This window comes from Mytilus edulis, chromosome 3 (genome assembly GCF_963676685.1).
Source record: "Mytilus edulis chromosome 3, xbMytEdul2.2, whole genome shotgun sequence".
Taxonomy (NCBI): Eukaryota; Metazoa; Mollusca; class Bivalvia; order Mytilida; family Mytilidae; genus Mytilus; species Mytilus edulis.
In genome coordinates, this window is record NC_092346.1 from 31,872,436 (window position 1) to 31,899,911 (window position 27,476).

At 32.2% G+C, this 27,476-nt stretch overlaps 1 protein-coding gene across 1 annotated transcript; it reads left to right on the plus strand.

The window, feature by feature from the left end:
• Positions 1-815: 815 nt before the first annotated feature.
• Positions 816-27,419, plus strand: LOC139516247 (eIF-2-alpha kinase GCN2-like). The gene is made up of 11 exons (XM_071306242.1): positions 816-1,066; positions 1,915-2,039; positions 2,674-2,776; positions 7,894-8,067; positions 10,573-10,653; positions 11,691-11,875; positions 13,429-13,556; positions 14,677-14,837; positions 16,535-16,645; positions 22,319-22,471; positions 27,122-27,419. Exons 1-11 carry the CDS (start codon positions 962-964, stop codon positions 27,236-27,238), a joined length of 1,443 nt encoding a protein of 480 aa, XP_071162343.1. The 5' UTR covers positions 816-961; the 3' UTR covers positions 27,239-27,419.
• The last annotated feature ends 57 nt before the right edge of the window (positions 27,420-27,476 follow it).

Sequence of the window (27,476 nt, forward strand, 5' to 3'; positions counted from 1 at the left end):
CATTTGGTCTCTTGTGGATAGAGTTGTCTCATAGGCAATCATACCACATCTCTTTTTTTTTAATAAAAAGTAATGCACCTAAGAATAATATGTAGATGTATGTTTTTGTATCTTTAAATGAATACATGGTTTTGTCTTCATTATGTTTACAAGTACTTAATTAAAGAAATGTCAACGGATATTCTATGATAACATTTTTTTTAACCCTTTTGAACCTTGGAAAAATCGTTTTTTGAATTTTTTTGAACAATATGAATGTTGTTGTTTGAACAATATGAATGGTGTTGTTTGAAAAATATGAATGTTGTTGTCTTCTTAAAAAAGTTGGACCTTTAATGAAAAAGATGACAATAAGTAAATGCTAATAAAATTTATTTAATTTTATACTTAAATTTCTGGATGAAGAAAAAAAGGAAACCAGCTATGCACGTGAGAAATTGTCCTATGAAATCAGTTCAATATAACAGACTTTCATTTCAAAAAGATGGGTTTTTTTCATAAATAAATCTGGCACCTTAGTTTTTGATAGTTTAACTTCTAAACTTTAAGTTTTGAATGTTTCTGTAGTACTTATGTACATCAAATGGTGCTTGGAAATATTTCAAACCAAACTGAAAAGGTAATTTATTTGGAACAAGCCAAAAACGAGATGCTCAGAAAGGCACTCAGTCATAGATCATTCAGTGCAATAAGCATTTTTTGCTTGCTTAACGAGTTGATAAAGGGATAAACTAGCGTAATAAGACGCGACTTCGCAGTCTTTGTTTTTTAAATGAGGTACGAGGTCGGGATTGGTTAGTAGTTTTTAGCTTCTCGCGTGGGTTTCCGGTTCCGATGGACTGATGATGAAACGTTAAAAATGTAAACAACTCATATTTTCAGTGCTATCGTATCCTGTAAGATAAAATGCCAATGAAAGCAGTAGTATGCGAGTATAATAGGAGTCCGTGCTAATTATGAAATGGCAGACGACTCTCTTCTTCAGCGACAAGAAGAGGAATGGCAAGTTTTGCAAGCGGTTTACATGGACGATGTTGTCGATCTTAGAAAGAAGGTCGCATGGAAGGTATATAATTTGTACACGACATGGGCTATGCATTATAATTCATAAAAGTATTTACTTATTGCAATTTAAAGTAGTTTTACTTACACACAAGCCTCTCCTGTGTCTGTCTAGGTAATATATATATGCCGTAAAAGTATTAAAACTCCAATAGAAAAATGCATATTAGTTCAAAAAATTATTATTGTAATATCTCTGGGTAACACGAATGACCGAATAACACTGTTATTATCCGAATAACACATGTAATGACCGAATAACTCTTCAAATATCAATATTAACACATTTGAGTGACTTAAACATATATGACATGATTGATAAGTATGTAACTGTGACCTGTTGGTTATTATACAAGGCAATATGTGTCCTCAAGGTATACTGTAAGGTTTATCTTCGTACAGGCTGCTGTGAATGAAATGGCTGACCAGGGTCTGCCAGGCAAATCGTGTTGTCTTCTTTTTCCCGAAACATTTACTGGGGAAGAACCATCTATAAATAGCTTACAAAATCCCCAGATTAGTGTCCAATTTCACCACATTATGCATGATTCAGGATTGAGTGAATATACAATGTGAAGGATGGTTCATACACGTATTTAAAAAATTCAGCCATAATTAGCTGTATAAATACCTGAAGGTTGTCATAGATCATGTATAACTGCTGGTTGGGTATATGTACATTGTATGATACATGTATCTGAATGTATGACGTAAGGAATATACGAAGGGGTATTTCAGAGTGAATCATCACAAAAAGAATAAATTTTAACCAAATCAATGTACTGTAACAGCAAGTTCACTTTTGTTGTCCAGTTTTGAATAAATATATTTATATGTTGTTCTGTATTTTAGGTTGAGAGACCTTTGCATATATGTTTGATACTGAAACAGCAGCAGTCAGAAAGTGTAGCTGGGACTACCGACAGTGATAGCATGATCCATATGGTTATAAAATGTCCAAATAAATATCCTGATTTGTAAGTTTAAAAAAAGAAATGATACAGATAAATATATACATGTACATGTATGTATTAGGACTATGAATTAAAACATGCATTTATATGATACAAATGTACCAAGGGGAAGACTTTTTCAAAATAGAGTGACCACACATACAAACAATTTATGAGACTTTCACACATTTGATGGTGTCGCTGGTGTACAAAATTATATTTCACACCTATCAATCTTTGTAAATTATAGTTTCCTTTCATGAAAACAGCTACAGATGTGACCATACCATCCTTTATACAGCAATGCAAAAAAACAAGCTAACCATTTTGTCCAGGTCCTCCAGGAAGTGTTCAGTATTCAAAATCACAAAAATTAAAACAAGCGTACATTTATGATTTGATTCTGTGGGAATGCAACCCAACAAAGAAATTAAACAATACAAATTAATTTCTTAAATACGAATTAAATGACAAAAGTTAGCACAGCAGTTAAGAAAAGTCTTTAGCTCTACAGTTTTTACATTTCTAAAGGTTTGTTAATGATGTGTTTTTTTGTGTTATAGATTTTTTCATTTCATTTGTATACAAGGGAGATAATTGTTTGATTAATAAAATATCTTCAAAGATGTAATACTGTATAAGCCTTTTCTTTTTAAAGGGTACCAGAAATAAGTCTAGAAAATTCCAAAGGACTGTCTAATGAACAAATTGCTGTGTTGAATACAGAACTAATAGAACGAGCCAAATCAATGGTTGGAGAGGTAACTTATGTGTAATGTAGAATAACTTACATTTTGTACAATTATTAAAGCCTGGTCATGTGACTGTGCTATTATTGAAATTTTATTAACTGAAGAGATAGAATATTTTTTAGTTTATACTATACTTATATAATTAAACATACATTACAAGAAATCTACATTTAACATTATACATGTTATATACATTCTTTAAAAAATTGAAAACAAATATTCAAATGTAGAGGAGGAGCAAATCAGTACATAGAGGGATAACTCTGTTTCTTCTCTTTAACTTTTACTTCTTTTACTCTTGTCTTGTCTTGATTGATTTTTATACGACCGCAAAATTTGAAAAATTTTTCGTCATATATTGCTTTCACGTTGGCGTCGTCGTCCGAATACTTTTAGTTTTCACACTCTAACTTTAGTAAAAGTGAATGGAAATCTATGAAATTTTAACACAAGGTTTATGACCACAAAAGGAAGGTTGGTATTGATTTTGGAAGTTTTGGTCCCAACATTTTAGGAATTAGGGGCCAAAAAGGGCCCAAATAAGCATTTTCTTGGTTTTCGCACTATAACTTTAGTTTAAGTTAATAGAAATCTATGAAATTTTGACACAAGGTTTATGACCACAAAAGAACGGTTGGGATTGATTTTGGGAGTTTTGGTTTCAACAGTTTAGGAATTAGGGGCCAAAAAAGGGCCCAAATAAGCATTATTCTTGGTTTTCGCACAATAACTTTAGTTTTAGTAAATAGAAATCAATGAAATTTAAACACAATGTTAATGACTACAAAAGGAAGGTTGGTATTGATTTTGGGAGTTTAGGTCCCAACAGTTTAGGAATTAGGGGCCAAAAAGGGACCCAAATAAGCATTTTTCTTGGTTTTCGCACCATAACGTTAGTATAAGTAAATAGAAATCTATGAAATTTAAACACAAGGTTTATGACCATAAAAGGAAGGTTGGTATTGATTTTGGGAGTTTTGATCCCAACAGAATAAGGGGCCCAAAGGGTCCAAAATTAAACTTTGTTTGATTTCATCAAAATTGAATAATTGGGGTTCTTTGATATGCCGAATCTAACTGTCATGACTGTTTATGTAGATTCTTAACTTTTGGTCCCGTTTTCAAATTGGTCTACATTAAGGTCCAAAGGGTCCAAAATTAAACTTAGTTTGATTTTGACAAAAAATGAATCAGTTAGGTTCTTTGATATGCTGAATCTAAAAATGTACTTAGATTCTTGATTATTGGCCCAGTTTTCAAGTTGGTCCAAATCAGGGTCCGAAATTAAACTTTGTTTGATTTCATCAAAAATTGAATAAATGGGGTTCTTTGATATACCAAATCTAACTGTGTATGTAGATTCTTCATTTTTGGTCCTGTTTTCAAATTGGTCTACACTAAAGTCCAAAGGGTCCAAAATTAAACTTAGTCTGATTTTAACAAAAATTGAAATCTTGGGGTTCTTTGATATGCTGAATCCAAAAACGTACTTAGATTTTTGTCGAGCCTGCAACTTTTGTTGCAGAAAGCTCGACATAGGGATAGTGATGCGGCGGCTACGGCGGCGGCGTTAGCTAACTTCTTAAAAGGTTTATATTTTAGAAGGTGAAAGACCTGGATGCTTCATACTTTATATATAGATGCCTCATGTTACGAAGTTTCCGTCAGTCACATGTCCAATGTCCTTGACCTCATTTTCATGGTTCAGTGACCACTTGAAAAAAAAGTTCAGAATTTTTGTAATGTTAAATTCTCTCTTATTATAAGTAATAGGATAACTATATTTGGTATGTGCGTACCTTGCAAGGTCCTCATGCTCGTCAGACAGTTTTCACTTGACCTCGACCTCATTTCATGGATCAGTGAACAAGGTTAAGTTTTGGTAGTCAAGTCCATATCTCAGATACTATAAGCAATAGGGCTAATATATTTGGTGTATGGAAGGACTAGAAGGTGTACATGTCCAACTGGCAGGTGTCATCTGACCTTGACCTCATTTTCATGGTTCAGTGGTTATAGTTAAGTTTTTGTGTTTTGGTCTGTTTTTCTCATACTTTATGCAATAGGTCTACTATATTTGTTGTATGGAATGATTGTAAGGTGTACATGTCTAGCGGGCAGATGTCATCTGACCTTGACCTCATTTTCATGGTTCAGTGGTCAAAGTTAAGTTTATAAGTTTTGGTCTTTTTATCTAATATTATATGCCAAAGGTCAACTATATTTGGTGTATGGAAATATATTATGATCTATATGTCAGTCCCGCATGTTTCATTTGACCATGACCTCAATTGCACGGTTCATTGCTCAGTGTTAAGTTTTTGTGTTTTGGTCTATTTTTCTTAAACTATAAGTAGTAGGTCAACTATATTTGTTGTATGGAAGCTTTGTTAGCTGTACATGTCTGCCTGGCATGGTTCATCTGACCTTGACCTCATTTTCATGGTTCATTGGTCTTTGTTTAGCTATCTTGGTTAATGTTAAGTTTATGTGACAGTTGTAATAAAGCTTTATACTTAGGACTATCAACATAATATCAATGATTAGTAAAGAAGGCGAGACATTTCAGTGTGTGCACTCTTGTTTATTATGGGCCCAGTTTTCAAGTTGGTCCAAATCAGGATCTAAAATTATTATATTAAGTATTGTGCAATAGCAAGTCTTTTCAATTGCACAGTATTGCGCAATGGCAAGAAATATCTAATTGCACAATATTGTGAAATAGCAATTTTTTTTTTAATTAGAGTTATCTTTCTTTGTCCAGAATAGTAAGCAAGAAATATCTAATTGCAAAATATTGTGCAATAGCAAGATTTTTTTTTAATTGGAGTTATCTTTCTTTGTCCAGAATCAACTTAAATCTTTGTTATATACAATATACAATGTATATTCACTTTTTACTACCAACTGATAAATTAAAATAATCTTTACCATTCAGTGATAACAAGCAGTTTTTTTACATCTTAATATTTTATGATGTATTTAAATGAGTAGTTATTGTTGCAAACTCCATTAGAAATTTTAATTGAGATTAGTTTTGGAATAAGGGAAAGGGGGATGTGATTAAAAAAATTGGGTTCAATTTTTCTCATTTGAAATTTCATAAATAAAAAAGAAAATTTCTTCAAACATTTTTTTGAGAGGATTAATATTCAACAGCATAGTGAATTGCTCTAAGAGAAAACACAAATTTTAAGTTCATTAGAACACATTCATTCTGTGTCAGAAACCTATGCTGTGTCAACTATTTAATCACAATCCAAATTTAGAGCTGAATCCAGCTTGAATGTTGTGTCCATACTTGCCCCAACCGTTCAGGGTTCAACCTCTGCGGTCGTATAAAGCTACGCCCTGCGGAGCATCTGGTTTTTATTTAGATGCAGACTTAATACTGTCCTAAAGCCTAAACTTCATTTATCATGATCCAGATATGTAGCTTTTGTTTATGTTCATTTTGTTTATTTTCTTTGGTTACATCTTCTGACATCAGACTCAGACTTTTCTTGAACTGAATTTTAATGTGCGTATTGTTATGCGTTTACTTTTCTACATTGGCTAGAGGTATAGGGGGAGGGTTGAGATCCCACAAACATGTCTAACCCCGCCGCATTTTTGCGCCTGTCCCAAGTCAGGAGCCTCTGGCCTTTGTTAGTCTTGTACTATTTTAATTTTAGTTTCTTGTGTACAATTTGGAAATTAGTATGGCGTTCATTATCACTGAACTAGTATATATTTGTTTAGGGGCCAGTTGAAGGACGCCCCCGGGTGCGGAAATTTCTCGCTACATTGAAGACCTGTTGGTAACCTTCTGCTGTTGTTTTTTTCTATGGTCGGGTTGTTGTCTCTTTGGTGCATTCCCCATTTCCATTCTCAATTTTATTCATAAATTCATGTTTAGAATTCTAATCTCAGTGAATTATAAAGACTGCACTCTTGGAAAAAATGCAGCACTTTTTTATTAAGTCATGTAAATAGTTGTGACAAAGCCTTTCACATCTGCGTAGGAGATCAAATTTTTCTCTTGTTCTTGTCCCTTTTTTTTTAAATGTCAAATTTACTGAAGGGGATATTTACATGATTTTATCTTATAGCGAAAATAAATCCCATATTAAAATATACCACTTTTTAACATAATACATGATTCTTTATTTATTTGTTTTTTTCAAATTAGTATTGTATGACATAGAATTAATGTTCATGTAATGGTAGCTCTTTTGTATACATACATTTATTGTAGATAAACCACAGGGAAATGTTGTTAATTTTCTTATATACTGTAGCTGTTAACCATCAGTTTAAAAAGATTATATGACCAACTGCAACAAATTCAAAACATCTCTTTACAATACTTCATATACATATACAAATGTTTACAATGTTGCAGAATTTGTATTTTATACCTTTTTCAGGTTATGGTTCTAGAACTAGCTCAACATGTACAGACATTTGTTTTTTATACCTTTTTCAGGTTATGGTTCTAGAACTAGCTCAACATGTACAGACATTTGTTTTTTATACCTTTTTCAGGTTATGGTTCTAGAACTAGCTCAACATGTACAGACATTTCTTTTTTATACCTTTTTCAGGTTATGGTTTTAGAACTAGCTCAACATGTACAGACATTTCTTATTTTATAACTTTATCAGGTTATGGTTCTAGAACTAGCTCAACATGTACAGACATTTCTTATTTTATACCCTTTTCAGGTTATGGTTCTAGAACTAGCTCAACATGTACAGACATTTCTTATTTTATACCTTTTTCAGGTTATGGTTCTAGAACTAGCTCAACATGTACAGACATTTCTTTTTTTATACCTTTTTCAGGTTATGGTTCTAGAACTAGCTCAACATGTACAGACATTTCTTTTTTTATACCTTTTTCAGGTTATGGTTCTAGAACTAGCTCAACATGTACAGACATTTCTTTTTTTATACCTTTTTCAGGTTATGGTTCTAGAACTAGCTCAACATGTACAGACATTTCTTATTTTATACCCTTTTCAGGTTATGGTTCTAGAACTAGCTCAACATGTACAGACATTTCTTTTTTTATACCTTTTTCAGGTTATGGTTCTAGAACTAGCTCAACATGTACAGACATTTCTTTTTTTATACCTTTTTCAGGTTATGGTTCTAGAACTAGCTCAACATGTACAGACATTTCTTCGTGATAACTACAAAGGTCCACAGAAATCTTTTTATGAAGAAATGTTAAGTAACCAATTGAAACAACAGGAAAAACTAAAATTAGAACAACAAAAAAGACTTGATTTCCTAAAACGAAAAGAAGAAAAAGAGGTATTCAATGTTTTTGTCTGATTATTTCAGTGATTTGCCTTTGACCTTAAACCATATTATTTAAAACCATGAAGTTATTCTCAAATGAATTAGCACTAGGATTGTCAGTTTTCCTATCGAAGGTCATGTTTTTTTCTGGGCACTCTAGCTTCCTCTACCAATAAAAACTGGCTGCCATGAAATAGCCCAAAAGCAGTTCTTAAAAGTTGGGTTCAAACACATAAAATCAAATCAAATGAATTAACAATTGAAAAAAGATTATGTGACCAATTGCAACAAATTAAAACATCTCTCTACTTCATATCAAATTGTTTAAAATGATGTAACAAAATTGAGAACAACAGAAAAGAAAACAAGAAACAGAGATATTTGATGTTTTTGTTTGATTATTATAGTGATTTACCCTTGAACTTTGACTTTATATCATGTAGTTCAAAACCATGGAGTTATCCTCTTTTAAAAAAAATAAAAAATTAAAAATATATCGGTTTTCTGGAAAGACAGTGTTATCAAATATCACAATGGGACCATGGAAATAGTGATATTTCCCTTAAATCATAGTCAACATTTTATAATTAATTTTGCTTTTAAATCTATACAGAAAACTGCATTGGTACATGTATATGTACCATTTGAGTGATCTTTTAATTTCAACTATTATCTAAATAAAGTATATAAAATTCAAGGGAAATAACTCTAGCACAAAACTACAATATTTGCATTGGTGAGATCTTTTCCCCACTGACAGCCTAGATAAGAGTTCCAAATGAACTAATTAATTATTATCAAAACTGTAAATAATACTTACCGCTACAGCTTTAACTGTAAGGTACCATGAAATTGTAAGTATCTATAAGAACAGGGTTTCATATAGATAAGTATTATTTTCTTTTATTTCATGTTAGAATAGTATAATTGAATACAATGTTCAATAATAATATAATACACTGATCTGAAATTAATTATACACTTTTTTTACAATTAAATACAATGTTCAATAATACTTATTAACATAGACTTAAAATCCCTTTTAGCATTTTATATTCTGCAATTTCTGCAAGACAACTGAGAATTTCATTGTGACATTCTAAGAATTTTTTCAATAACAACATTGTGCAACTCCTATAAATTTTGGATTGATTTAGTTAAATGTAGGACTTTTACATTTGTTACAACTTCTAGATCAATAAAATATTTTAGATATAGTTGTGAAAGATATTTGAGATTAGGGAGGGGATGGTAGTAAGTATCAATTTGCTAAAAAATAGATTTTCATGTTCTTTTATTTTGAGTTAATGTGAACATAGAAGTTGTTCACATGATGTTCAAGTATCTTCTGTTTATTGTGAGAACAAAACTTTCCAGCAGTGTTGATTAAAGCAAGTTTGTAACATTTTGTGTACCTCATAAGATAAATAACTAACAAGACTTAGAAACAAAGATGAATTAATATATTATATGGGGATTCAATTGTTAAACTATTTGATCATTTAAGGAATGACTGTAATATTTTTTCTGTCTATGAAGAAATAACATGAAAAATTTGGTGCACACTGAATAACGCGTGTAGCGGGTTATTTAACAGTGTGCATCACATTTTTATGTTATTTCGAATAGACAGAAAAAATATTACAGTCATTTCTTATAATTTAATTCTAAATTCCATTTTAAACCGTAGAAAACCATGAAAAAACATTGATGACGTCACGGTCACATGACTAAATTATGTCTATGGGCTGATAACAAAATAACGTCAGCCAATCAAAAAATGCGTTACATCCAAAATTAAATTATTGCAAAATAATTGTAAAATAATGTGTAAAATACTGAAAGTTCTATATTTAGAATAAATCAAATATCTCAATGATATGTCATATATTTATTGAAAGTAAAAGAATGGTACTGTATAAAAATAAGAAGATGTGGTATGATTGCCAATGAGATAAATATCAAACAGAGTTCAAGTGAAGATGATGTAAGCCATTATAGGCAACTGTAAGACCTTCAACAATTAGAAAATCATAGCTGGCTATAAAAAGCTTAGAGATGAAAAAATCAAAGGAGAAAGTTAACAGCCTATATAAAAAAGAAGATGTGGTATTATTGCCAATGAGACAACTATCCACAAAAGACCAAAATGACACAGACATTAACAACTATAGGTCACCATATGGCCTTCAACAATGAGCAAACCCCATACTGCATAGTCAGCTATAAAAGGCCCCGATAAGACAATGTAAAACAATTCAAACGAGAAAACTAACAGCCTTATTTATGTAAAAACAACTATGTAACAGTTTACAAAAAAACAAATATTACAGACATGAACTAACAACAACCACTAAAATACAAGCTCCTGACATGGGACAGGTGCATAAAGAATGTGATAGGGTTAAAAAGGTTTGAATGCGCCAAATTCCATGTTCATTTTTTCTATGAATTTAACTTCAGACACACATGAATTTTATTCATTCACTTATAAATCTTGTGCTTTGCCTGTTTCAGAGACAACTTCTAGAGGATGAAATACAGAAGAGACAACATGCTCTGAAAGAAGAAACAAAGAAAATAAAGGAGACTAAACAGGTACAATTCAAATGTTTATACTTTTCTAATATGTCTATCATAGAACTTCAGGGGTCGTATTATGTTTTCTGGTTTATAAATCTATCTGTCCGTCCCAATGTTATCAAAGTACAAATAATATTCACCTGAAATTTTCTTTATATTTAATATGATTGAAATTCTTGCTGTTGGACATATATAGTTTGACAGCCATTTAACCATCAATGTGTTTTACACTTTATATGCTTGACTGCAGAAAATAAATATCTTGTGAAATAAATAAATATAGCTACCCAATTTTATTTGCATTAGTTTAAAAGTATGGTACTGAAACAAATCTTTTAGTAGCGCGATCTTCCTGATATGATCTAGTAAGTAAGTAAGTATTTTTATACCCCAGCTTTAAAAAAGGGGGGTATACTGTTTTACCTCTGTCTGTCCTTCCGTCAGTCAGTCTGTCTGTCCCATGAATATTTTTCGTCGCATTTTTCTCAGGAACTACAATACAAGGATTTCTGAAATTTGGTTTCAGGGTTAATCTAAGTCAGCTATACCGTGTGATGCGTTTTCAGATTGATCACTTGACAACTTCCTGTTTACCGAACACTTGTATGATTTTACACATGATAGCCAAGTTGAAAATTTTCGTCACATTTTTCTCAGGAACTACAATACAAGGATTTCTGAAATTTGGTTTCAGGATTTATATAAGTCAGCTATACCGTGTGATGGGTTTTCAGATTCATCACTCGACAACTTCCTGTTTACCGAACACTTGCATATTTTTACACTATTAATTTTATCCACTTGCGGCGGGGGTATCATCAGTGAGCAGTAGCTCGCAGTTTCACTTGTTTTTATTATATTGACATGTGTAATCACAGTTCAGTAAAGTACAAATATATTACATACACAATAAAATACACCCGACCCATTGGGTCTATAAGTCACTTTCAAATCATAAAATGTAATTCTTTTATCACGGATTTCAAACAAAATAATGAAAAGTAAGATTAAGCTAAATATCAATATATTAATCTATTTATATCTATAATTAGATATCTGATGAGAAACCAACAGAGCCAGAGAAAGCTGTACCAGCTACTCCTATTACTGAAGTTCCAACATGTTCCCCAATTGGTACCCCAAGTACTCCTAGAAGACCAAGAATGTCTCATTCACCCTCCCCCTTAATTGTACTGCCAAGTAATGAGAATAAATATAACCAGGATAAAAGAAGAAGGTATGTGGTTGTTATGTTTTTATTTTATGTCCTTTTAAAAAAGCAGTCTTGGGAGTTAATCAATACAATTTGCACCATTTTTCTTCCTGTGTACCAGCTTTAGTATAAACCATGTAACCTCAAGTTTCCAAAATATTCTATAGAAACACCAATTAAAACAGTTATGGTGCTTTGAAACACAGCAATTTTTTACTGAAATGTCAAATTCAAGGTAATATTTTTTTTCAACCCTTTTTCGTATGCAACCTGATGTGACATACTTTGATTTGGTGATATTATACCTACATACACATACTTGATCCTATATTATCATATTTCATTTCTTAAATTTTCATTTGGTAGCTATAGACCAAACACATTTCTATTTTCATGGATGCAGATTCAAATATATTTGTTAAAAATATTCATATTTTTCTATTTATGACAACTAGACTAGGAAAATATAGCTGCTTCACATACATGACGATGATGTAAGTCATGAACCTGGTGTTCAGAGGTTGTAGTTTGTTGATGTGGTTCATAAGTTTTTCTTGTTTCTAATTTTTGATATAGTTTAGACTGTTGGTTTTCCATTTCAATGATTTACACTAGTCATTTTTAGGGCCCTTTTTAGCCTGCTGTTCATTGTAAACCAAGGCTCTGTGTTGAAGATTGTACTTTGACCTATAATAGTTTACTTTTACAAATTATGACTTTAAAAGATGGAGAGTTGTCTCAATGGCACTCATACCACATCTTCTTGTATCTATGAAAAGTAATTTCATTAAATGCTCATTGTTTCCATTTAATAAGTATTAACAATGGAAGGTACACATATTTTGTAAGGACATTATCTGAAACTATTTGCAAAAGATTTGCATTTACACATTTAATTTGCTTCATATACATGTAAATAAAAAATAACAATCATATTTACACATATATACAATGGGAGATAATTGCTATATTTTAGAAAAGTTTTCTGTTGTACTATTTTATAAGATTATATACAGATTGCTTTTAAACTTTTTAAAAATGGTAATATATATATGAAAAAAACCTTAAAAACAGATGGACTGATGCATGTATCACATGATAAGGTATGAAACTATTTTTAAACTTTGAGGAAGTGAAATCTTTTGGAATCACCGACATTGAACATGAAAAAAAACATAAATGAGTCCTCAAAACCATTAGGGCTATTCCATTAAAATGTAGATGGGAGGTTAGTAAGGGACTTTTAAAATATCCCTACAACCAAGAACCATTTTGTAGATAATTTTGAATAATAGTAATAGAAGCATACTGAAAAAAGACCCATGACCCACATTCAATAATTAAACTTCCCTTCCTACCGTCCCACTAACATTTTAATGGATTAGCCCTTAATGGATATTTTATATGATATGGCCTCTAGAAATCCAAGATTTTCAACAGTTTATCATTGATCCATATGAGGAATACATGAAGTATATCCTGCTTGCACTATTTCAGTAACCATGCTTCTATCCAAGTGAGTAATTTTGGAGCCTCAAGTTTATTTTATTTTACATTTTCTATTTTGATATATTCAGGAGGACCAGTACCCCATTGAGAGATACCGATGATTCTGATCACCAATGTAAAGACCATACTGGAGGGATAGTGGTAATAGCCTTCAATACTAAATCAGAGAGAACAATACATAGAGGCACATGTTTAGGTAATGTTTTCACTTTATCCATCCCATTGTTTAGAAGTGTAAAGTGGGTAAATGCACAATTTTTCATAAACAAATGTACAGAATTTAACGAGTGTACAGAATTTGTCATCGAAATTTTTATGAGAAAATATGTTTGGATATTTATGCAGGAAATGGTCTGTATATCAGTTGGCAGAACTTGATACCTAACAGTTTGGTTTGGTTTCACTGCTTCACTAGGTTAAACATATTTATTTATAGTGGATTGGGAAACAAGTTTTGCAACTTATATTAATCCCTTTTCACTTTGCAGGTGCGAGTGCTGCCTTGTAGCGGCATTAGCTTGCTCTTTTTCGAAATCTACAAGGGTGTCTTTAAGGTGCATGAGATATGGCTCTCTCTTAACACTGGTCAGCCATTTATCATCCCCTTCCGACAGACTATCATCGTTTCCTCAAGACCATACTCGCAAATGGTGTTAAGGGAGAGCCGAAATTCAAATTTTCATCTTGGAAAGGGAATGAAACCAGAGACCTTTGTGTTAGAAGTCCGCTGCACTAACCACTACTACACGGCTTCACTGTTTTTCTGCAAAGCACAGGACAGGAAGGAGTGTTTGAAACTTCAACACTATTATTGTCTTTTGATGTTGAATGTTCATTCATCCATATTTATTTATTTTGTGTTAATGATTGGATTGTCAGTTTTCCTATCGAAGGTCAGTGGTTTTCTCTGGGCACTAGGCTTCCTCCATTAATAAGAACTGGCCACCATGAAATAGCCTAAATGCGGTGCTTAAAAGTGGCGTTAAAACACCAAAAATCAAATAAAAATCCATATTTATTTATTTTGTGTTAATGATTGGATTGATAATTGGCTCCTTGACAGTTAATATGCAAATTAATTTTAAGAGAACATATGTTTTTGTAGGTCATAGTGTCTTTGGTAGTACAGTGTATGCTGGGATAGATACAGCCAATGGAGAATTAGTAGCTTTATGCAAATGAATTTTAACAGAATATTTGTTTTTGTAGGTCATAGCGTCCATGGTAGTACAGTGTATGCTGGGATAGATACATCCAGCAGAGAATTAGTAGCTTTATGCAAATTAATTTTAACAGAATATATTTGTTTTTTTTAGGTCATAGCCTCCATGGAAGTACGGTGTATGCTGGGATAGATACAGCCAATGGAGAATTAGTAGCTATATCAGAATGGGTTTTAAAGTGGCGCCATATAAAACAGAAGAGAACTCAAAGAGTTGATTATGAAGATAAGGAGGGTGCTACTTACTTAAAACAGGTAAATGAAAAAATGCTTTCAAAACCTAATTGGTTAACGTCAAAAAATGAAATAAATAAGAATTTAAACATTCTATCAGTGTCTAAGTAGTTTGATTCATTCTAGTTTTTTCCAAGCAGCTATTTTCATGATCTTTCAAATAAAAAAACTACATTAATCTTACAATTTAGATAATCAAACCAGTGGTGTATCCAGAACTTTTTGTAAGGGGGGGGGGGGGGGGGTGCTCGCTCCAGTCACGCTTCAGTGATTCCCTATATAATCAACCAAATTTTTCCCACAGGGCCCACCTGGATCCACCTATGCAAACACTGATTATTATGAGGAAAGGTTTTGTCAATTTCTCTTTCTCTATTACTCACTGACTATACATATAGTGAAAGATCGTCATAAAAATGTGAAAATTCAAAAATTTTGCATGCAAAAATTTTTTAAGATTTACCAAAAATGTCATCGTAATTTCCAACCTCAAAATCATCTGTCCACACACTGACAGTTTTAATTAAAGTTATGTAAAGAGAAATCTTATATATAAATATACAGTATAACCTGTGTTATCCAACATAGAGGAGGGATAGGAGGGGTCATGATCCCAAAATCCCAGGCTTAAAAACACGAAATCCCGAAGTCCCGAATTTAAATAAATAAAAATCCCGGATCCCGAAATTCGAAAAAAAGAATTCCCAGGTCCCGAAGGGGTATGTCCTGAAATCCCGAGCTTAAAAACACCTGATCCTGGAGTCCCGATAAAGGTCCTATCCCCCTCAACATACTGGGGAACCAAAAAAAAGTCTGATTAAGCATGGTGTCGCAATACTGTGGTTTTTTTCTGCAAAGATAGCCCTATTTTGGGACCCGAAAAATGTTTTGGTTAAAGCAGGATGTTGGAATACTCAGGTGTCGGATTATGCAGGTTACTCTGTATTTGAAAACAAAGAAAGTGACAATTCAGCTATAATTAACTGAGGTTGTAGTCTTCTATCAGGTACCATACTATGCACCATAGGGTGTAGTCAGTTTAATAAGCATACACATTATACATGTCTCCCTTGTGGCTAATATACATTTAAAAGCTAGAGTTATTTCCCTTTGAATATAAAATTTTCGGTTTGCAATATCTTCTTGTGTAGTTGCCATTTACTTTGTATGGATGAGATTTATACATGTGAAAAATAGAAATGTGGGTATGTGTGAATGAGACAGCAACCCAATGACATAAATAACCAAAAAACCATCTAGAGGGCAGTTTACAATCTCCCAATTAGGCAGGTGTCTTAACAACAAATAAAGCTCTTAATTGTGCTGAGGGTAAAACAGCTGTCACTTGCATCTTATTAGATAATCTTGCGTTCTTTCCCCAATGGTGGTACAAAATCTTAATAATGTTAAAGAACTATTGATTTTTAACCTACTGTGTATTTATTTAATTTCGTGGGTTCCTATTTTTGTAGATTAAGAAAAACCTACATACTGGTGGATAGTTGATTCGTGAATTTGCGAAAGTCTGCATACAAGTCTATAGAAAATTTATCATTCCTTGAACATTTAATTTTGTGGTTCATATTTACCAAAGAAGTCCACAAAAATTGGTATTCAACAATTAATAATAAATCCACAGTATAAAGAGTGTATATTTGTAACATAAAAAAAGTTCTAGGCTTATTTACATATTGAATTTCTTGCTTTCTTTATTCTAGATTACAAGCATTGAACAAGAAATACACAGCTTGATTCGATTACGACATAAAAATCTAATTCACTACTTAGCTATAAAGTATATACAGGAAGCAGGGAAATGTACAGTTTATGTAAGTTAAAATTTTTATGGACATGATTTACATATTATCAAGAGATGAGAGAAATAAAGAATTTAGCAATTTTTTGAGAAATTCATACATGTCAAAATTTGGGTTGAAAATAAATTGGGTCTACGGTAAGCATGACACGGGATTAGCTGCTTTTTGTTTACAGCGTTGCACATGAAATTCGAATGATTAAGCGTGAAAATGGGAAAATAAGTCAGGTGGGACATGGGTAATAATTACATGCGCTATTATGGCAATGAGAAGCGGGATACAGGATTCTCACTAAACAATAAACGAGATCTGGGATCAGACCGCCCAAGGAGACCTCCTTAGAGATCATCATTACTAATGTAGATAAGAAGCAGATTCAGTATTTTTATATGCGCCACAAATGCCAAACACAACACTTTTTATGCCCCATTTATGGGCATTATGTTTTCTGGTCATTACGTCTGTTCATCTGCTTGTTTGTCTGTCTGGTCGTTCGTCCATCCGTCTGTCTTGCTTCAGGTTAAAGTTTTTGGTCAAGGTAGTTTTTGATGAAGTTAAAGTCCAATCAACTTGAAACTTAGTACACATGTTCCCTATGATATGATCTTTCTAATGTTGATTCCAAATTAGAGTTTTCACGCCATTTTCATGTTCCACTGAACATAGAAAATGATAGTGCGGATGGGGCATCCGTGTACTTGGGACACATTCTTGTTTCTTTATCTGTGAAACCATTAGTACCTTAATATGTAAAATGAGTGATCATTGTTTTTTTGGAGCCTAAAGTCTGTGTGTCAGCTCATTTTTTTATGGATTTTTTTTGCCTGGAGTCCGGTCCACTGTTTCTTTATCATGTTCATATTCGTTTTTTGGAGCCTTGAGTATGGGCGTCTGTTCATTTTTCATGAATCATATTCAAAGCAAAGATTTTAAATCTCAATCTGATCACTAATGCCTACATTTTACAGTTACCTCACTTGCTCAACATGCCTATTGAAGAATACTTGTGGTAATGAATGTCTTTCTAATCAATTCATGTTTCAATGACACAATTTTTTTGTGATAGTCAATTTTAAGTTATTTTAAAGAAGATATCTACTATATGTTGTCTATATATTTATTATTGTGTATCCTGACAACAAAACTGTAGCAACCTATAGAAATAAACTGACATTTTCTCTTATTCATATTAGTATGTTTGTCTGAAATCAATCATTAGTTAACGCATCAATGTAAATATAACAGAATTTGATGAGACTGTCATCAAAGTGAGAGGGTTAGCGCTATAAAACCAGGTTTAATCCACCATTTTCTACATTTGAAAATGCCTGTACCAAGTCAGGAATATGACAGTTCTTATCCATTCGTTTTTGATGCGTTTTGCTATTCGATTTTTCCATGTGATTATGGACTTTCCGAATTGATTTTCCTCTAAGTTCAGTATTTTTGCGATTTTACTTTTGAATATTATCTGAAGACTTTAAGCATGTTGTGATTTATTATGAAAAGATGATATGTTGGTAAGACACTTTCATGCTTCCACAGTTGTTGATTTTTCTATTATACAGTAAATATTGAATGTAATATGTACATTTATGAATATAAATCTTTGATCGTTAAGGTTTTTTCTCCATCAATTTTTTCATAGCTAATTTTCATTCTGGGTGGATGAGTTGTCTAAGTTGTTCATCTGCACTAGCCTGTCTACATTAAGGTGGTGAATTTCAACTCAATAAGGCATGGTGCTTTTGACTCTGATTCTAATTAACCAGAATCTGTATGGTGAGTCTATGTTGGTACTCCTACTTACACCACCAGTACAACTGATCACTAGATAGAGCCAAACGTGAAAGTGATGTTAAACACTAATAATCAATCAATCAAACAATCAGTAATTTGACGGATCTTTGATGCCTCTGCTTCCTCCTGCTTCCTCCACCAATAAAACTGATCACTATGAAATAGACAAGAGTAAATGTGGTGTTTAATACCAACAATCAATCAATCAAACAACCATTATTTCTGTTGATACTCCTGCTTCCTCAAAAAATATGAAGATTAATCTATTGATCAATATGAACTTTCATTTCTACCTGTGATAAATGCTCAACAATTAGTCAACTTATCAATCAACAAATCAATAAATCAATTATTCACACAACATACATATCCACTGTCCAAAACCAACCAACCAATATTTAGAAAATATCCTTATATCTTGATGGATGATGGAACATCCAACAAAATGCAATCACCAACCGATCAACCAACCAAACATTTATATTAGTAAAGACAGAGACGTCCATTGACAATTATTTCGACAATTGATTTTATTTTTTGATAGGGTTAATAATAATAATTCTGGTATATTCACCTATCATTGAAGACTGTATGTTGATGCATATACATGTATTTCTCTTGTTTAGATCTCTTTTTTTTGTTTTTAAGTTGCTGTCTTATTGTCAATACACTATGTCCCCCTTTTATACATATTTGTCAGATATCAAACTAAAAATAATTTCACTATCAATTAAGGTAATTTTTATTATGATCTTTGGCTTTAGTTGGGATCCATAGTATGCTTAAAAAGTAACATTTTGAATAAAAAGGAAAATAACTGTTATACAAGATATTGGTCTAATCAGTTCTGGTAAGTTCACTCGTAAGCTGTAACTCCAGTTGTTATATGCATATGACATGGATAGTGTTTGCCTTATACTATTTCACATATTTCTGTTTCATTTAAGTTTGAATGTTTTAGAATCCGTCAATGTTTATTTCATATAGCTTTGCTTCCTTAGTTTGACTACCTGCAGCCTTAGTGCATCCTATATATAGTTGTCCAGTTGTGTTGAAGGCAAGAGAAAATGGACGTTCTATTCCTATGTCCTTGGTATTGAAATATGAAATCAAATGACCATTGTCATTGAGGATGTGTAATATTTGGGTAATCAGATCTATCACAACAACATTGTCACTTGGTGTTGTCACAATGTTTAATGGTTTGAATGGTTCACTCTTATTGATGATTGGATGACCTGTATACTGGTTTATTATATGTCCTTCTTGTCCTAAGATCACTAATTTACCTCTAGCATCATCTGAGATCTGATCCACTACATGTATATTTCTATTACATGTAGTGGTTATATACCTTGCATTATTAAATAAAGGTTGATTATGTTCATCATGTTCATACACAGTCTCTTTGTCTCCTTTCTTGTTCATAATGATCACAGCTCCTCTTTTTAGTTCACTATTATAAGCTCCTACTATAAGTTTATTATCTCTGATAACATGGATAGCATTGGGAAGTAAAGGTGATACATCATAAACAGAATCAGTCAGATCACCACTACTGCTGATTTGTTGTAACCTTGTTTTCCCTTTAACTATCAGAAGGAGTTGATTAGATGGAGTAACTGCCATTCCACACACATGAATGGTAAATTCAGACATCACCTTTAGGTTGGTTCCTTCAGGTTTTACTCTCTGTAACACTTTGAAATACCTGAACTTATCCAAAGTGATTGGTCAAGGCATGGACTTACATATGCTATCAACTCAAGTTCAGTCTGGTATTCATTATTGATGACTAGGGAGATGTTTATTTCTGCTGACAAGTTTCCATCATCTTGTAGTGATCCAATGTGAGATTGGTTCAAATTTCCTGGAACAAATGTTGGTGAAGAAGTATAGCTAGGCCTGGTTCGTGGTTCTTGAGTTTCAGTGAATTTCTCCATCTTCTTGACCTCTTTGAAAAAGTCAGAGGCATTGGAAAGGTCAATACAGTCTTGGAATTCATTGATTTTGTCCACCTTCTGTTTTGTGAATAATGATATAGCGTTCAAATCAGATTTGACTGTTGATAAAACAGTTTCATGATTATGTTCCAATTTAATTTTGAGTTCTTTAAAATATTGTTCTACTTGCTCTTTTACAGTTTCCTCATGACTTTGAATATTTCTTTTTTCCTTGTTATACTTTATATTTTCAGCGGACACTAGTTTATTGAGCTGGTCTTTCTTTGCATTGGTTGTATAATTACTCTTCTGCATTTTACTTTGTCCTTTTTTTAATATTTCTACTTTGATGTTGTATGCATCACTAATTTCGATTAAATCATGCTTCTTATGAATTTTAGCAATACAGGTTGGACACACAAGGATTTCACATGTATTACAGTAAAGACATGATGATTGTCCAGCATGTTCCTCACACTTTATATTGGTAAAATCTAGTTCTTCAGTATGCAATCCAATTTCTTCTCTACTGATTATCTTATGATCTTGTGCATTTTTGAATTGAGAATGAACATTGTCCTTGCAATAACCACACATCAGAATTCTGCAGTCCATGCATTTCCACTGAATTGGTCTATCTGTTTTACATAATTTACAGTTAACAGAAACTTGACCTCCTCCAAACGGCTGAGAGGAAGCCATATTTGTCAGGTGTGTCCCAGGTATTTCACTTCATTGTTTGATCTATTTTTAAGTTGTTATGATCAATAAGTTAAATACCCTTGTACTTAGTGAATATACTGAAACATGATAACAGTGAACAAATAATTTATCGCTTGTGTAAATTTAAATACCATGATTGAGAAGACCATACATATTATATTTCACATGCCTACAATAATTTACAACTAATTAGGTTACCTTAACTGACTGTCCCTAAGATAATCTACTTATTTTTTAGTCTGTTTGACTGTTAGGCTTTCTGTTTATCAATGCATCCATCCATTCCAAATCAAGTTAAAAAATGATGTGAACTTTAAAAATATTTATGCTAAATAATGGTTTTCACCCATATTTTACAGATCACTGATCAGGTTAAAGTTTTGTTTAGGGTAGTTTCCAATAAAGTTGTAGTCATGTCAACTTGAAACTTAAAAAATCAACACAAAATAAATTAGGGTTTTGAACCAGATTTCACGGTTTACTGAATATTCTGTCCATTTTGGTTTGATCTGCCCTTCAATGTTTGAATTAGGTTTTAGACTTTAAAATTATTTGTCTTCCAACAGTACTGAAGAGACTCTTTTACGAGATGCAGTCAAAATTTGAACCATTAATGCTATTATGGTTGAAGATGCTAACAGAGCATTATAATTTTAGTGATATCAATGTCAAGTCATCATAAAGGACATTTACCATTTGCAATAAATATTGATATGACATGAGTCATGTGACTTACAATGGGTCTCAGTCAATATTTTGAATAGAAATATATGTTGTTGCATTTGTATCAGTCATGCAGAAAAGTCATATTTACAACTAATTATATTTAGGGACGACATCAAAAGTTCAATGAAGGATAAAAAACTTAATTCACATAGTTTTTTCACTGACCCCCCCCCCCCCCCCACCCCCCTCTTAACTTAATTTGGGAAAAATTGATTGACCCATATGGATATATGTAAAAATCAATGTCGGATAACCAAATCTTGCAGCTGTTCAACCCCCCCACCCCCAAACTATTTGAATTAAGTTTTTTATCTTACATTGATCTTTTGATGTCGTCCCTTAAACATTACTGTTATCAATTGTGTTAAACATGAGAAATTCTTTTTTACATTTTCAATTTGATTTCTTAGCATGAAATCAGAAGCATATATAAGACCATTGTATAATTTTGTTCTATATCTTATAATTGTTTTTATTTATATTTTCCAAACAGATTTTAATGGACTACTCTGGAGGTGCTAGTCTCAACATACATATAACAGAATCACGTCCACTATCTGTAGATATCATCAAGGCTTACACAGAGGAAACTTTGTATGGATTAGAATATTTACACAAAAAAGATGTGGTACATAAGTACCTAAGGGTAGGTAACTGATGTTCAAATTATATTCAAAGTGTATGCTTGTTCAATTAAATATGTATAATTAGGATGGGGATTAATTATTGTCTATGTGACAGCAATCCACCAACACAATAGACAACAAAAGCAACATCTTCAACATTTGACTTGTGATTTTTGTCGAGTCTTCGACTTTAGTCGAAAAAGCAAGACATAGCAATCCTACATTCTGTCATTGTCGTCGGCTGTGGCGGCGGCAGCGGCGTCCACAAATATTCACTCTGTGGTTAAAGTTTTTGAAATTTTAATATCTTTCTTAAACTATCCTGGATTTCTACCAAACTGGGACAGAAGCTTGTTTATGATCATAAGATAGTATCTAGAAGTAAATTTCGTAAAAATAAAATTCCTGTTATTCCTTATTTTACTTGTAAATGGACTTAGTTTTTCTGCCGGGAAACATAACATTCACTCTGTGGTTAAAGTTTTTAAAATTTTAATAACTTTCTTAAACTATCCTGAATTTGTACCAAACTTGGACAGAAGCTTGTTTATGATCATAAGAAAGTATCCAGAAGTAAATTTTTTAAAATCTGTTTTTGTAGAGCCTGCGACTTTTGTCGTAGAAAGCTCGACATAGGGATAGTGATCCGGCGGCAGCAGCGTTATCTAACTTCTTAAAAGCTTTATATTTTAGAAAGTGGAAGACCTGGATGCTTCATACTTTGTATATAGATGCCTCATGTTACAAAATTTCCGTCAGTCACATGTCAAATGTCCTTGACCTCATTTTCATGGTTCAGTGACAACTTGAAAAAAAAGTTAAGATTTTTTGTAATGTTAAATTCTCACTTATTATAAGTAATAGGATAACTATATTTGGTATGTGCGTACCTTGCAAGGTCCTCATGCCTGTCATACAGTTTTCACATGACCTCGACCTCATTTCATGGATCAGTGAACAAGGTTAAGGTTTGGTGGTCAAGTCCATATCTCAGATACTATAAGCAATAGGTCTAGTATATTCGGTGTATGAAATGATTGTAAGGTGTATGTGTTCAACTGGCAGGTGTCATCTGACCTTGACCTCATTTTCATGGTTCAGTGGATATAGTTAAGTTTTTGTGTTTTGGTCTGTTTTTCTTATACTGTATGCAAAGGGTCTACTATATTTGGTGTATGGAATGATTGTAAGGTGTTCATGTCCAACTGGGAGGTGTCATCTGACCTGAGCCTCATTTTCATGGCTCAGTGGTCACAGTTAAGTTTTGAGTTTTGTTCTTTTTTCTATTACCAGCAGTAGGTCAACTATATAATTTATGATCTATATATGTCAGTCGCGCAGGTTTTATTTGACCTTGACCTCATTTTCACAGTTCATTGCTCTGTGTTAAGTTTTTGTGTTGTGGTCTTTTTTTTTTATTAAACTATAAGCAATAGGTTATATATAACTATATTTGTTGTATGAAAGAACTGTTAGCTGTACATGCCTGCCTGGCATGGTTCATCTGACCTTGACCTCATTTCCATGGTTCATTGGTCAAGGTTTAGTTTTCTTGGTTAATGTTAAAATTATGTGACAGTTGTAATAAAGCTTTATATTTAGGACTATAAATACAATATCAATGATTAGTAAAGAAGGCGAGACATTTCAGCATGTGCACTCTTGTTTCTGTAATTTACTTATAAATGGACTTAGTTTTCTGCCAGGAAACATTACAGTAACTCTATGGTTAAAGTTTTTAAATTTTAATAACTTTCTTAAACTATCCTGGATTTGTACCAAACTTGGAGGGAAGCTTGTGTATGACCATAAGATAGTATCCAGAAGTAAATTTGTTAAAAACAAAATTCCATTTTTTCAGTATTTTACTTATAAATGGACTTAGTTTTTCTTCCAGTTAACATTACAGAAAGTCTGCAGTTAAAGTTTTTAAAACATTTATGAGATGCATAAACTATCCTTGATTTTTACCAAACTTGGACAGAAGCTTCTTACAATCAAAAGATAGTATTGAGAGGAATATTTTTATTGATTTTTTTCCTCATTTTTGTTGAGCCTGCCATTAACAGCAAAAGTAGCAAGACACTGGGTTCTGCGGAACCCTTACAAATTTTGAGGTTGAAGAATATTTTTTTTATCTGGATCAATATATATAATTAAATCATACAGAGATAAAACATACAATTTAAATCAATTAAGATGCAAAACAATATAATTAAAGCTGTATGTAACAAAGAATGCTTGCTAATCCTGCAAGCAAGCTCAAAGTAAACTATCAGCTTATAAAGAAAGCATACCTTCTTCATACCTCTGCAATTGCAAAAAAACATAATCTTTTGCAATACCTGAAATTTGTATCAGAATCAAACTGAGAAAATTTAAATGAAATTGATGCTTAAAAAAAAGACACAGTGATTTTACAGTAATCCTATGTAAATAATTCTACTTGAAATAGATAAGTGATAAGCTAGAAAACAGCACAGAGACTATCTTGGTAAATCAAATTTCATCCAGGAAACTTATTTAATTTTAATGTCATCAAAATGAGTATATTTATATTATTTCCTGAAACTTGAGTTGCTGGTGAAAATTGGGTTAGTAATCACTTTCATCTTGGCAATATTTAAGAAAATAAAGAAAGTTTTTATCTAAAGATTGATTATAAGACAGATTGTTTAACAAACTGTTTGATAAGAATTACTAGTTAACACATCTGACAAATGCTGATGATAAAAGGAAGTGACCACTACATAATTACATGTGAACTGGTGCTGACCCAACATGATCATTGACCAATAAGGAAGAGGTAATCCAATTATGCACTGGTCATAAGTAAAATTTCTCTGCACATGAAACATGTTATTAATTTCAACATTTTTTTGTTTAAATAAGTAGGACACTCTGACCCTTTGACCAGAAAAGAGACATCATTAATTTACAGTGTGAATAGCTAGCTCTTTATTTTTAAAGTCTTAGTAATACAATTAAAACAGAATTATCTTCTTTGCTGTCTTAAATTAATTTATTCAGCTTAATTTTCAATTAGCAAATAAAATTAGTTAAAAGACAGGTGTCAGCTAGATTTCGTGCGACTGGTCAGTTCAATTTCAATTTTGTGTAGAACTAACTCAGAGTTTTGTATGTATTAAAATAAATATTGCCTTGGGGAAATATTCATTCTTTCAATCTGTCCATCACTGCATCAGTCTATCTGTCTTTCTTCATGTCATACAATAAACTCTTTTTTTTAGATTTTTATACGACCGCAAAAATTCAAAATTTTTTGGTCGTATATTGGTATCAAGTTGGCTTCGTCGTCGTCGTCCGAAGACATTTGGTTTTCACACTCTAACTTTAGTAAAAGTAAATAGAAATCTATGAAATTTAAATATGACCACAAAAGGAAGGTTTGGATTGATTTTGGGTGTTTTGGTCCCAACAGTTTAGGAATTAGGGGCCAAAAAGGGCCCAAATAAGCATTTTTCTTGGTTTTCGCACAATAACTTTAGTATGAGTTAATAGACATCTGAAAAATTTTAACACAAGGTTTATGACCATTGATTTGATTTTGGGAGTTTTGCTCCCAACGAATTAGGGTCCAAAAGGGTCCAAAATTAAACTTTGTTTGATTTCATCATAAAATAAATTATTGGGGTTCTTTGATATGCCAAATCTAACTGTGTATTCAGATTCTTAATTTTTGGTCCTGTTTTCAAATTGGTCTACATTAAGGTCCAAATGGTCCAAAATTAAACTTAGCTTGATTTTAACAAAAAATGAATTCTTAGGGTTCTTTGATATGCTGAATCTAAACATGTACTTAGATTTTTGATTATGGGCCAAGTTTTCAAGTTGGTCCAAATCGGGGTCCAAAATTATTATATTAAGTATTGTGCAATAGCAAGAAATTTTCAATTGCACAGTATTGCGCAATAGCAAGAAGTCTTCAATTGCACAGTTTTGTGAAATAGCAAGAAATTTTCAATTGCACAGTATTCTTCAATAGCAAGAAATCTTCAATTGAACAGTATTGCACAATAGCAAGAAATATCTAATTGCACAATATTGAGCAATAGCAAGAAATTTTCAATTGCACAGTTTTGTGCAATAGCAAGAAATATTCAATTGCACAGTATTGTCCCGTTTTCAAATTGGTCTACATTAGACCACATTCATTCTGTGTCAGAAACCTATGTTGTGTCAACTATTTAATCACAATCCAAATTCAGAGCTGTATTAAGCTTAAATGTTGTGTCCATTCTTTCCCCTACTGTTCAGGGTTCGACCTCTGCGGTCGTATAAAGCTGCGCCCTGCGAAGCATCTGGTTATTATAATCAAGAATTACAACAAATACAACACATCAAACATACTTAACATATATAAGCAATACATTTGAATAAATATTTATTTATGACAATAAACAATGTTGAAAGTTCATTTTTTTTAATATATTTATATGAAAAGAGAACAAAAATACGGAAGAAAAGACAATTTGAGTTAAATTTAAATTTTTTTATGTACACACAATAAAATCTTGATAAAAATTTAAGATATATTTGAGTGAAAAATTGAATTTGTGGAAGAAAAAAATCCTCTGTAATCTGTTATGGCACCAATCATTATGATGTAGTTTTCTTTTTGGATTATTATGTTAATTTGTATATTGCAGGCTTCCAGTATAGTTGTTGATAAGAATGGTAGAATAAGGATTGGTGATTATAGTATAGATAAGAGGTATGTATGTTATCGCTATTTTGTGCATTTTTCCTTTGATTTTTTTTTGTAATAATTTTCATATCATGCTACTCGCTTGAGATGGAAAATTATCGCTAGAAACTAAGCAGGCATGTGGCATTGCTAACGAAATTGACATGAAATTGACAACGTCGTCATAGGTAAAATAGCGATAAACAGATTATCATTGGTCTTCTCAACTGGACTCAAATCCCGTCCCGGCTCAAGCGAGAAAATCAATCTCATTGAGATGATCAACGATAATCTATAATTATCTGATAGTAGATAAT